Source organism: Aegilops tauschii, chromosome 2 (genome assembly GCF_002575655.3).
Source record: "Aegilops tauschii subsp. strangulata cultivar AL8/78 chromosome 2, Aet v6.0, whole genome shotgun sequence".
In the NCBI taxonomy this organism is placed as follows: domain Eukaryota; kingdom Viridiplantae; phylum Streptophyta; class Magnoliopsida; order Poales; family Poaceae; genus Aegilops; species Aegilops tauschii.
The window spans coordinates 7006984-7020522 of NC_053036.3; the positions used below are offsets into that span (position 1 = coordinate 7006984).

Consider the following 13539-nt stretch of genomic DNA (forward strand, 5'->3'; position numbering starts at 1 on the left):
GCAGCGGACGCGAGGGATGAAGCCGTCGCGGCGCAGCAGGAGGTCACCAACGTCCGCGTCGCGGCGGCAACCGGGGTGAAGATCATGAAGTTGGATCTCAACACCATGTCGCCAAGGAAGAGGCCGTGGTTCGAGAAGGTGCAGGCCGACATGCTCAAGTTCACCGACGAGTGATCTCGTGGCGGCGATCGCCTTCCTTTTTTTTTTGTATGCCGGCTTGTGTGCTGGCGTGACCACGAGCCGCGATGGCATGGTCGAACTCAAGTCTCACCCCTTTTTGTGTGCTGGCATGTGTGCCGGCCGCTGGTGAGTGCGCCAGGATGAACCGTGTGGTGATATTTTTTGAAGCCGGCATGAGACATGGCCGCTGGCATGATCTATGGCCGCATGCTTTTAAAAAAAAATTGAGTGCGGACATGAAATGGGTCGGCGCGTTAGACGCACTGCCGACCCAAATATAAAACAGGGCGGATACCAGGCGGGCGGTTGACCCAAACGGACAAAAGGCGGACAAGCCCGTTAGAGTTGCTCTAAAAAGTACCCAACGGAGTAGCTGAATGTTCCCCCTCAGTCCCTCCACAATCTTAAAATTGGCAATATACAGGAAGAAAAAAAAACTCGATCTTTCCCCCTCCTCGAGACTCCCAAGTCCCACCACCGGCGCCGGCGAGTCGTCCACCGGATCCGGCCGCCATGGAGCCCGCAGCGCCTCCCGCGTTGCCCTGCCCCGTCGACGACGACGACGATTTCTACTGGGACGCCGAGGCCGAGGCGGAGCTCCAGGCCATCGAGGCCGCCTACGCCGCCGAGTCCGCCAAGCGCCGCCGCCTCCCCGACTGGTCCAAAACCCCCGCCGCCCCCGCCCCCGCCCCCGTCCGCCCACGACCCAACCCGGTCCCCGCGGCCGCGAGCGCCTCCTCGCCGTCGTGGGTCCTCTTGCCCCCCACTTGCCAAGGTGCGGCTCCCCCCTTTCCCCTTCCTCCCGAAAGCAAAGAACCCAAGAACTCATCGTTCCACCCGCCCACCCATCCAAATGTGCATCCAAGAACTTGCAGTTCATCACTTGGAAGAAAATCCCCCAGTTTTTGGTAAAATGGCAGCTCTGTCTGATTGTTCATGTGTCATACTCTGTTAGGGTTCAGTACTTCAGTTTCATCACCGACAGTGTAGGGTTCATAGGGTGGGTTGGTTGGTTGGTGTAGACTGGCACCTAGTGGTAGTGTATGTTTATCTGTCTTAATCATCTTGTGGGATTGACATCTGAATCCTGTCTCCGCTGGATTTTGCGCCACAGGGAGTGTGAAGGCTAGGTACCAACAGGTATCATTCAGCGGCAAGATAGTGTACTGCCGGACTGGAGCTGAAGTGGAGAAAGCTACACGGGAGATTGTACGCAAAATCGAAAGCATGAAGGCCTCTGGCCCGGTCTCCCTTGGTTTCGACCTCGAGTGGAAACCCTTTCCCAGAAGAGGTTTGCTGTTCTGCCCATAGCCTAATGTTTAGTTGCATCCTCAAACTGCAAAATGTGGGTTTCTGGATCAATGGTTTTTAAGTTGACTCCTGCAAATGATCTACTCTGACGGAACAGCCATTGCCATGGAATTTGCAGGAGAACCGCCTTGTAAAGTCGCGCTAATGCAGTTATGCTTGGACAAAACTCATTGTTATCTCATGCATATCATTCACAGTGGAGTACCTCCTATATTGAAGTCTCTTTTGGAGGACAGTTCATCCGTTAAAGTGCGTAATTTGGTTTTCCTCATAAGACATTTGCTTCTTTCTCCATAGATTATATGCTCTTCCCCCTAGAAACGGGTTGCCCCATTTGGTCATGTAAGACATTGTTGTCTTGTCTATGCAGGTTGGAGTATGTATAGACAACGATGCAAGGAAAATGTTCAATGATTATGAAGTACATGTACAACCATTGATGGATTTGTCAACTGTTGCAAATGTCAAGTTAGCTGGGCCTTATAAAAGATGGAGTCTCGCTGCATTAACCGAAATGATCACATGTAAAGAGGTAATTCCTATTGTATTAGCTACTCCCTCCGTCCCAAAATGTAAGATCATTTTTTACACTAAGATATTGTCAAAAAATGATCTTACATTTTGGGATGGAGGGAGTATTATTTAGTATGGCTTTTTTTTTATCCAGTTCTGTTAGCACTGGAAAGAAACACTCTTCAGGCATTTATTCATTTATGTGTTTTATGTATCAAGGAAGTTTGGTTGGTTGAACGATAGAGGTTCAATTATGATTTGGTAGGCAGAACACCCAGATGCCTAGGGAATACAAGCTTTTTTATGATCAGTAAATTATTAAATTGAAATTCTTCTGGTTGCTGATATTTGCATGCTTGGTCTATATCTCTGTATTGTGGCAATGCCTGATGGGGTAGTTCCGTGGTTGAGACAATTTCAGTTATTGTTTAGCAGAACAAACTCTGAAGTTTCTATGAAATGTAAACATTTTTTACTAGATAAACCTGCTTGGTTTATATTCTTTTACTGATTTATTGTTTTCATTGCACTAACTTGTTGCTATGTTGCAATGCTCTTTACCACCTGCAACTTCATGTCTATAAGTTGCCAAAGCCTGGCAACATAAGAATGGGAAACTGGGAGTCTTTTGTTCTCTCAAAAAAGCAACTTGAGTATGCTGCTACCGATGCTTACATCTCGTGGTACTTGTATGAGGTATATGATGAATATACTATCCAGTTTGCTTTCTTATAAGCTGATATTCCTTTCTCCACGATCTTGACAGCAATTACTGCACTTTACTAGGTACTACGGAGTTTTCCAGATTATACTCCTGATATTGAAACAGAGGTTGTTTAGGGAACATATTTGCAGGTATACAAGAAATCGGAAACAAAGGTTGTTCTGTAACTTCACTTCTCAACCAGGTCAGTAATGTTTAATCTTTTACAGTTTACTTTACCTGCAGAACCCGATGCTAGCTATGACTTATTTTTCACCACCAATGATTCCATGCTGTCTTTTCCTACTCAGGGTTTAGCACAAGATTCTTTCTTATATGTGGAGAATTGGATACCATAGATTTTAAATTAGCTTTTACTTCCTCTGTAAACTTTTATAAGACCTTTTAGATCTCAAATGGTTCGAGACTAGTTTAGTTTTTGGTGGCATTTAGTTATATTGTCTGTATATTCTGAAAATCTTCCTTGAGAAAACCAAAACTTGTTGGGTTTCCTTGTTTTCATCAAAAACTTGCTAGTTCCAATAGGGTCTGTCATAAAGTCCCAGCGCTTAGGGCACTCCCAGTGCTCCAACCTGTTCCGTTAAATTTGCCACATAGGATTAAACCTGATGTGGAGGTACAATTAAATATCTTTTTTGACATGGAGGAAACCATACCTAGATTTAGATACGACTCTTGTAGGTGGAACTGAGACAAATCATTTGCCATCCTGATCTCTTGCACATATCCTCCTCGCTTTTCTTTTTCACTTGCCCATCGTCGTCGTAACCACAGTACGCTCATTGCCCAACCTGTCGCTGTCCTCTCCTTTCAGACCAAGCCACACTGTCATCCCAATTCAAAGCCGTGGTTGCTGTTGTCTCAGTTCGAAGCCACCAGAGCCGTTGTGTCCACACCACCCCCAAAGTGTCATGACAGTTGTCCTCGCATCCTCGCTGTCCCAAGCAGCCGCTGGCATTGCATCCTAGATTGATCAACATGAATAGCGAGCATGACCCTACCAACAACTGGATCTCCCCTGCACAAAAGCGCCCATCAGGCCTTCGCCTTCAACTCCTGTCAGCCATCTCCTGCTCCCATCTTCGCGCACAGCGAGCCTCCAGCAGATTCCTGGCAGCAGTGTGCTCTCATGTGCCTTCTCATCTTTGCTCAATCATTTTTGTATTGCATTCATCTTAGCACCACTGCCACAATTGATCGGTCACGGCCACTGCTCCTGGTAGTTGTGTACTGAATTGAAATCTTTAATCTGGAATCATGGTGCTACAAGAAAGTCAAAATTTGGAAATACAACAGTTAATCTGGAAATTCTCCTGTTCTTAATAAATTAAAAATTATCATCTCATTATTTTAGTGACGTGTTAATCTATTGTATGAAGTTTAGCAGTATGCACAAGAGAACGTATCATCTTTCAGTATTATATACCTGTCATCTTCCTTTAGACCACGTAGAACTGTTGTGGCAGCTGATTGTGTCAATATTATCGACACAATCATATTATCACGAAATATGAGTCAAGTCAACATATTTAATTACATGTTCATTTGATTCTGGTTCATGATTATTTTTATGCATCATATTCTATCAGAAAATCTGTGGTAGTCACAATACCTAGTAGAAATTTGAGATGGTGGTTGAGATGCCATTTCTGGCTCAAATGAGCGACTTTGACATGATCTTAAATCCAGTCGCAACTCTTGGCTAAAAATAATAACTCACCACTAATACTAGATATCTTGTAGCCACTTTAGCTCATTTGAACAAGCTTGAGCACAACCTTCGGTTGGATTTAGCCATTAGGCTCTTCAATCCTTAATGGCAAACAAATATCTCTTGGTTATATTGATTTGACCCTGTCTCCAGATGTAAATACTGTGTTGCTGATGCTCACTGTTAACCCTATGCCTGCAGGGTTGAGTAGGAGGATCTCCGGAACCAAAGGATTGCGAGGATCGTGAACATTTGCCTAAATCTGTTGTAGTAATTTGTGCCTGTTGTGATATAAAACTGTGAAGGTTAGCACCTTCACCATGAATCTGTTGCGCATTTATCTTGATCATATGAATTGTTGCCATGAACAATTTGCGTCAAGTTTTCTGATCAAGAATAAATAAACGAAAGCTGAGGTTCCTGTCCAAAAAATGGGAATTTTTGTTGGGCTTAAATCCATTCCAGGGGTACCTCGCTATAGGTCGCTACGGTAACCATATCTCCTTGATGGGCTGATGTGGTTAATGTAAATATACAAGATTAGTTGGCCGAATAGGTTCTCCTATTGGACACTTTGTGCGTCAAAAGGTCTGTGGGCTGGCCCACTTAGACGATGCGTGTAGCTCTCTTCTGACCAATTTTCTTTTGTTCGTTTCTGGTTATTCCGTTTTCTATAAAAAGCCGACTGCTGGATTTTTTTTACATATTAATAATATTATTGTAAGATTAAAAAATCTTCAAGAATTTTAAAATGCAGAGAAATTGATTTTTTTCACAATTTATTAAAGATGTTCGGGTATTTTAAAAAATGTTCAAGAATTTTCCAAATGCCTGTGTATTTTATAAAATGTTCACCGATTTTAAATTTTTCTTTAATTTTAAAAAAGTCTCTGTATTTTTTAAAATGATCATGGTTTTAGGAAATGTTTGTAACTTTTGAAATGTTATGAATTTTAAAAAGGTAAAAAGTAGAAAAAGAAAAGATGAAAAAGGAGAAAGGAAAGAAAAGTGGAAAATGAAAAACCAAAAGGAAAACTGAAAAATGGAAGTGAAAAAGCTGGGAATAAAACCAAAAAGAGAAAACTACAAAAGCCCCAAAGAAAACCTTTCAGAACCAAAGATTGGGATAAAACCAAAAATTGGCATATGCGCCGGGGGCCTGAGCAAGTTGCAGACAATTTGAAGCAATAAGCGTCAAATCAGGATTTCCTGGCCAAATGCCCCTGAAATGGTGAAGTGACTGATTACGAACAATTACTTCAGAATTAATTTCGGCCTTAGTTAAGGCCCCTTTGAACTAATATTTTTTCCTTGTAGAATCTGAGCAATGCAGCGAGATTTTCTACATGTCCACTCGGAACAAAGAAAAAACCTCCTATGAAACCATATTTAACATTTAAAGTTAAAACGAAAAATAAAGCTGAAGTGTCATTGGACAACGTGAAAACTTCATATACTCTCTCTAAAACCACATAACTTTTATGTGAAGCGTCCAAAAAGCGCGGATGGGTAACTCCTTCATTGATATTGGATTAAAACAGAAATCCATCAAAATTTTGGTTTTTCTCAAGTGATGCAGTGCAGTGTCTTGCAGTGAAAGGAGTCAAGCCCAGATATCTATGGTGATGTTGTGTGTGAAAAAATATTCACAAGTCAGAATGAAACATTTGGCCGGTGATTGTTACTGAACATTCACTGGAACTACATTACTTCAACTCTTTTGGACTTTGATCACCTGAGCCAGTGACTAAATGTCGTTGATTTCGACGACACTTTGTTTGGAATGAAACTTTGGCCGGTGATTGTTACCGAACATTCACTGGAAACTAGATTAATCCAACTCAACTCTTCTAATCATCACCTGAGGCAGTGACTAAATGTCGTTGATTTCGACGACACATTCAGATACTCATTTTGACCGGCCGTCAACATCTAAACCCTCACTAATCTCGCTTCTCCGGCGCTGCCATTGTGACACGTATGCTCATATCCTCAGCCCTAATTTTTAAACATCACGAGAGCCATGCCGCCACGCGATTAGCATCAACCCCAAGGCTAAATTAACATGGAAGCAAATATGTTTGACTGACAAAATGCATGGGCCGGCGAAGCAAGCATGGATCATCTCCTCCCATAGTTTTATCATCAGGGAATCATTTAGTTAACAAACATAGGTAGATATTCAGAAAGGATATGATCCCTTCTACTTGTGATCTCATTCCTGCAAATCTGTGTGCTGAGATACTCCCAGCAAAAGAATTATGGAAAAGGGAATAATCGGTTGGGGTTTAAGATTCCTGCTGCATTTTTTGAAGGGTTTTTCTGATTCCTGCTGCATGGCTTAGCCGACTCTGCCACATGGAACATACAGTGGTGGCAATATACTATGTGTATGCGCAATGGAATCTATATATTGGGCCGCATCTGGGGCGTCCACTTGGCTGCCGGTGCGCATGTGGCGGGCATCCGCCCGTCCGGGACTGGGGTGGCTTGGGTTAGTAGTGCTGGGTCAGTGATGACAGGGTTCTTTGCTCTGGGTTGTCACATGGATTTGTGCTGGTCAATGGGAAACCAACATGGCGTTGCAGATCTTGTGCAAGATTTGGATACAGAGGAATAAGATCGCCATTCTGTTTTCTTTTGGAAAAAAATAAACAGGAGATGATAAGTTTTGTGTGGTGTTACATTAGACTCCAGTATTAATTGAAGTGCTGGTTTAGTGGTTCAGAAGTTTTCAGACTTGAACTAGCATGCATCAGGGTCCCATTCCCTTTTAACAGTGACAACACCGGAAACGTTTCCTAATTAGTGATTAACCAACACTGAGAAACAATCAATACATATTTGACTCAACACATTGAAATTTTTGTGACTGATGTCATGGAATCAGTAGCACTATTTTTACTTTGGGAAAAGTGGGTGTAAAAGCAATAGATACATATATATGGTGATTAGATTGTTGAATGCAGTAAGCATCCATCAGCTTGAGTGCAAATCAAGATCTGTGTAGTAGTAATGTCTTGTCCTTGCCCCCAGGCCACACAGTATCAATTGACAAGTCAAAAAGATGCAATATCTGACAGGATCTAGTGACCATTTTTGAGCAGTGCCTCCAGAGCTTGCACCTGGCCTGGTAGCTAGTGACAGAGCACTAACAACACTAGTTGTTGTTCTAGACACTAATTCCCACTGCAAATTAAACACTCAAGCAGCTCAGTTTCTGGGTACCAGCTGATGGATGGATCATCCTGGCACTGGCATCCAGGGGACAGTGATGTTGCTGAAGGGACTTGCTACTCATGATCTGCCCCTGTCTTTTGAGACCAGCTAGATCGCCAGACCATTGCAACCTCTTGTCACTTTTTCTTGTGTGTACCTTCTTCCACTACCACTGGAGGGCACAGCTTCTAGCTTTCTGTGATTGATTTGATGCACTGGGAGACTTTGTTCCAACGGCTCACAGCGATCGATCACACTTATTCGTCAGCTCGTAGTTGCCGTGTGTGCACAACGAAACGATGATCTTCCGTATATCTGCTTCCCCCTGTGTCGTTCTGTAGGTCGTTTTCGATGTCGACATGATCTTGAAACTTTCACTTTATCTCTCAGTTCGTGTGAAAATATGTTGTCTTGAATAAAACAGAGCATGCACCATGAAGTGTGTTCATGATACATCTAATAGTATCAAACTAGCGTTGCAGAATTATATGCTTTTCTGTATTAATTGTCAGCCGTAAAAATGTTTGATCAGAAATGATTGCAAGCCGCATATATTCTGATACAATATATATAAGTATATGCTGAGGCCGTCGCCAGCCTACCAGTTTTGCGCGAGTGATCTCTTTCGCATCAATCCCATCAATTATGTCGATATGTTCCTGACATTTACTTCATGGGTCTCGGATGTGTCGCCTTCTCATGAAGCCGGTAAATTGCCAGCTGATCTAATATGAATCAAAGATGATCTCAAGTAGCAGAATATACTCTGAAGAAATGGGATCATGGTATAGTGGAGAATCCACCATGTATATAGTGGCAGGAATATAACTTGCTTCCAGCTGTGGATGATACTGCATTAGTCTTTGGATTATTCTTCTGGAATTTTGGTCATGTCATATAATTTGACAGGCACCGTGAGCACCCTGTATTGAAAACTCTGGAGAGGCTACATACAAGTACGCTACCGGATCGAATTCGAACACAATCAACCGTTGGATTTTTTGTCTCCAAGCTAGGTATCATGCATGCACCATCCTTCTCTCTTAACCCTAGGCATGGACTTTGAATCTGAATGTGGTGCAAATTGCAATTGAATTTTACACATAGCAGATCTGATGCTAGATTTTTGCACATAGCTTCTGAAGCAGTTCATATCTTGCAGGTTAATTGTACAGTTCCCAATTAGGGAAAGAGGGAATGAACCAAGCACATGAGAATCCTACCAATTGCATTGACCAAAATAAACAAGCACTTATCCTAATATCAAAGACTACAGGTTCATTATGAACACCGGAAGAATGGGGTTATCCACAATAAAATAGCTCAAATGTATCTACTACTAAATACGACTACAAAATGAATACCAATATATGCTCACCATGTGGTCATGTGGTGCACCTACAAGTGGTTGATATTTTGCCAGAACCACTTCGGTTCCATATCTCCTCTAGCATATATAGTCACATAATTTAGCAAAGCATCATTATAATTTATAAATTAAATCAGAATTAACACTGTTTCTCATCACCAAATTTTCTCTGAGTGGAACCCATGCTAACAAATTTAATCATTGCAGTTTTTTTTTTCTGATGGTAAAGGTGGAGATAATTGTCTACTTTGTCATACTGCATATTCTTGTGAACATAAAAATTGAAAAATAAATTTAAAATAAGTACAACACTTCTATCAATTAATGCTGATGCGTGGAGGCCATGACTCCTGAGAGGCTACCACATGACAAACCTGCCACTGCACCTCATCATCTGACTGAGATTCTTCAGGCTGCATATGACCCAAATAAACTAAAGACTGCCACAGCGCCGAACTGAACTAAGTTTGTGTCAGATTATACTCTTTTCTTCTTCTTCCATTGAAACCAGGCCCTAAAACAACTCAAGAATCACAGAAGGTTAGTGGCTAGCGCAAATGCTGAAACTGATAAATGAGGGGAGAACTTTAATTAATACTAGCTAACACATGGTAGTTAAACCGTTACAACCGACCAAAGAAACAGTTGGTGCGAGGTCAAACGTCTCGGGGAAAGCGACAAGTTTCGGTCAATGAGGGAGGATGAGGTCATCTCATCAAGAACGAAAACAAGCGGCCACATATGGCCGGACTGGTCCTAGTGTAATTTGGGGGAGGCTTTACCTAGATGTTGGGGGACTGACTGGGGTTGTGAATGTGCTTTGGAAGAAATGATTCTTGGGAACACATGATGCCATGTGCAAGGTGTAGATATGAGTGTTCTGCTTGGTTATCCACTAGTTAATCACCTATTTCTTCCAAATTTAAGGCACATATAAGTAATGGGTTCATAATCGCTCCATCCAGAAGTATAAGACGTGTTTGACACTAGGAGTATCCAGCGCACGATTTTGAGTACTCCATCCATATCTGTTTATATGGCATCCTCATATTTGTGATTTAACTTTGACCATCAATGTAACCAATAATTCATAAGTCATATGTCATAAAAGTTATACCATTGAAAACATATTTCAAATATGCATTCAATGGTATAATTTTTATGGCACACAACCCACATTTTGTGGATCAAACTGCTTGGTCAAACTTAATGTCAAAATACATGGGAGCCACATAAACTGGGATCGAGGGAGTATAATTTTTGCTTGAAATATGATATAAAAAAATGTAAATGATACTCCCTCCGCCATAATATAAGAACTTTTCTCAAGCTATGTTAGCTTGAAAACCGTTTTTATATTATGGTACAGAGGGAGTATTTACTACTTCCAGTTTTCGTGAATACATATAATCTTGTGAAATTTATTTTACTGTAGAGCAGGATCTACTAAATAAACTTTCATCTTTCGAGTAGACAACTTGTTAGTGTTTTCTCCAGCAGCTGCTAGTTTGTCATCGTTTAGTGATTATTGTTGTCAAAAGTAAAATTACTCGACCAAGTTCTCAGTTTGTACTAAAATAAATTAAACAGCTTTACCTATTCCAAGATATGCAACATAATGCCTTACACTTCTTTTAGAGCCACATGCATAGTGAACAAATTTGAACATATATTTTTTTGTTTACTTAAACAAGTTGCATTTTTGTAAAAACATATATACGGGCAAGTTTGCATTAGAACTCCAGTTCGAATTTTCTATTAGATTCACATTTGCGTCAATAATTTAGTAACTTTAAAATTAAAATTGAATTAATGACATCAAACCACTATGTATCAATTCATTGATAGAACATATATACAAAATTCAAAAAGACATAGTATACATCAGAGAAAACGGAGAAGGCATATGGGATGAACTAACCCAGAATAATAATAATTGCACCTGTAGCTAGCTAGAATCTAAACTACTGATAGAACATTCCACAATCATCAAACTAAACCCTCAATTTGGTGCCAACTACAAATCTCATAAAAGTGAAAGTTCCCCATTATCTTAAGATCCGATGGGACTCGAGCAGATATAAATGAGTTAAAATATATGCAAGGGGTGTGACCCAGCCCTGACCGATTTCAGACCAAGTTGGATGGATGTATATGCATGATATATAGCCACTGGATCAATATCTTGGTTGTGATCGATGATGATTAGTACAACAAACTGACTAATTAAGCTCCCTCTCCCTGCCATGTTCAGGCATGATTCAACAATTAGCTGGTTGACTAAATTATTTGCATGTAGCTAGTGCATGCCAATTATTAGGAGATCACATGGCGGCGCGTCAAATGCCCAACTAGCTTCATTAAGGAGTAGTTAATTGATTACGTACTGGTAATATTCTAAGGGGAATTAGCCTAGCTAGCTGCTGCATGCATGACTCAGCTCGGAGTCTGCTATATGTGGCGCCCGATCCGTCCCTTGTGTAGTACACCTCATCTCATGGATTAGAAATTAAATAATGACGATTTTCAACTGGCAAGGGATTAATGCTACTAGCTATAAAAAGGATCAAGTTCATCTAAGGCCGAAAATCGTTGTTTAGTCTTTTGCAGAGATGTCATGCACAGCTCAGCTTGTAGCCCTGTTAATGGCGATTTAGTCTTTGGATTGGCCTATTAGGCTATTTTGTTTTTGCTATACTATGTCAGTTCACGTTTTTTATGGTTTGCGTCATTGTTTGATTGAGGTTATGTGCAATTAGTTATGCTGAGGCTGGGGTATGAACTCTATGCTATTGTATCACCTTGATATGATCTTTTTGTAATCAATAAAATGCCTTTTATCCAAGAAGCTTGTTGTTCCGCTTTCTAGTAATTATGTTTATTTTGAGTATTTAACTTTATTTCAGATTGCATAAATTGCAAATACTCTAGATTATATACAATTATGTAAATACATGGAATGAGTTTTAGCTATGAAAACTTCAGGAAAGTGCCCACAATATGGTAAGCTATATATGTGTAAAAACATATAAAAAATATATGTGCCCACATCCGAGCGGCACACAAACATGCATAAGAAAGTCAAAGGAGGAGGTAAGGATCGAGTGAAAGTGGTTGCACGACGTGCACGACCTTGAATCAAGTCATGTGTGCCCCGCGAGACGGTACCAAGAACTCAAGAAGGGAGTACGGGCAATACGATGTGGCAGAGGAGGGCACGACTACCACCTGATCTTCTTTGCACGAGGGTGGTGGTGATGGTGGTTGGATGGGGGCACCATCGTAGGAGGAGGGAAGATGGGAACCATTGAGGCCGGATGAGAGAGGGGAGGCGGCGCAATTAGGGCTACCCTTTGCAAGTTATAGTGCAAATCTGGACCCCAAAACCCACATACACATACCGTTCTATCTAAGTGACATTTGTTTTGCATTGTCAATCGCAGATGGTCTGTGAAATAGCCTTTTTTTTATCTTATCTGTGCAAGTTCTTGCCAAGAGCTATCTACATTGGGTGGTGAAATGTAGAAGCTCTCGGTGGAAACCGCTAGAGACGTCTGCACAAATGGCTTCTTGTTGGGATAACATGTGATTGCTGCTATCAAAGATGGCTTTTCAACTAAAAAAATGGAGGATGAACAATCTTAGACGAGGATTTTTTTTTCTCCGGTAATGCCTAGGTGGGGAAAATAACTATAGGACTTCCCGACTAGCTAGTTTGTTAACTTAGATGATGGCTGCTAAATCTTGATTATAAAAACCAAATCTAATTTGTTTTATATTATACATTATAGTTTCATTAATCATTTCAACATTTTCATAATTTTGGTTATAATTATTTATAGAAGAGGAAAAGTCAACTAATAAAAAAGTAGGACGTGACTTGTACCATTTGCCTTGTGGTTTATAAATATTTTAATAGTGTTCTTTCAGTTGCATACATTGAATTTGAACCAGGGGAGTTGTTCATTATGATCATCATTATCATCAAATTCATAAATGTGGTGGGGACATATTGTGGTATCAAATATTTCAAGCACAACCTAATTAAGTGTTGATGGAGACGTTCTTGCATAGTACTACGTAGTTAGCATTACTCTCCATGAAAAGGGCCAGTCTCCCTCTACTTTTTTCGCCTTGATGCCCCACAGAATATTGAACAAGGATTAAAAATTGTCTATATGCAAAGCTTCTCATAAAACAAGTAGCAAACGCGCATCACGAAGTCCCTAAAAAACATTGGTGCGATTGCACTTTTGAAAAGGCTATTCAATTAAGCGTTTTATTTTATCAAAAAGACTCTCTCATAGGTGATTTGCACTTTTGAGCTAATCTCATACCCATACCAGGGCAAGCACGTAGCAATTGCCATGTGAGCTATGAAGGCTCAAAGAAGCTCATCTCGCCTTATATGGACGGCGACGGGTTTTTTTTTTTTTGGTTTAGGGCGACGGAGGTTGATTCATCAGGAAGATATGTTACAATACATTATAGAAGGATTGTACCGCTACAATG

The 13539-nt window shown here is 40.9% G+C and overlaps 1 protein-coding gene across 1 annotated transcript; it reads left to right on the forward strand.

Annotated features, from left to right (window-relative positions):
- Positions 1-568: 568 nt before the first annotated feature.
- On the forward strand, positions 569-4894 carry LOC109751226 (3'-5' exonuclease). The gene is made up of 7 exons (XM_020310114.4): positions 569-955; positions 1295-1471; positions 1610-1740; positions 1862-2023; positions 2590-2700; positions 2791-2912; positions 4641-4894. Exons 1-6 carry the CDS (start codon positions 694-696, stop codon positions 2842-2844), a joined length of 897 nt encoding a protein of 298 aa, XP_020165703.1. The 5' UTR covers positions 569-693; the 3' UTR covers positions 2845-2912; positions 4641-4894.
- The last annotated feature ends 8645 nt before the right edge of the window (positions 4895-13539 follow it).

Coding starts and splice junctions, on each gene's coding strand:
- LOC109751226 (XM_020310114.4), top strand. CDS start 694: ATGGAGCCCGCAGCGCCTCCCGCGTTGCCCTGCCCCGTCGACGACGAC. Junction 956..1,294: donor CTTGCCCCCCACTTGCCAAG/GTGCGGCTCCCC, acceptor TTTGCGCCACAG/GGAGTGTGAAGGCTAGGTAC. Junction 2,024..2,589: donor AAATGATCACATGTAAAGAG/GTAATTCCTATT, acceptor CATGTCTATAAG/TTGCCAAAGCCTGGCAACAT.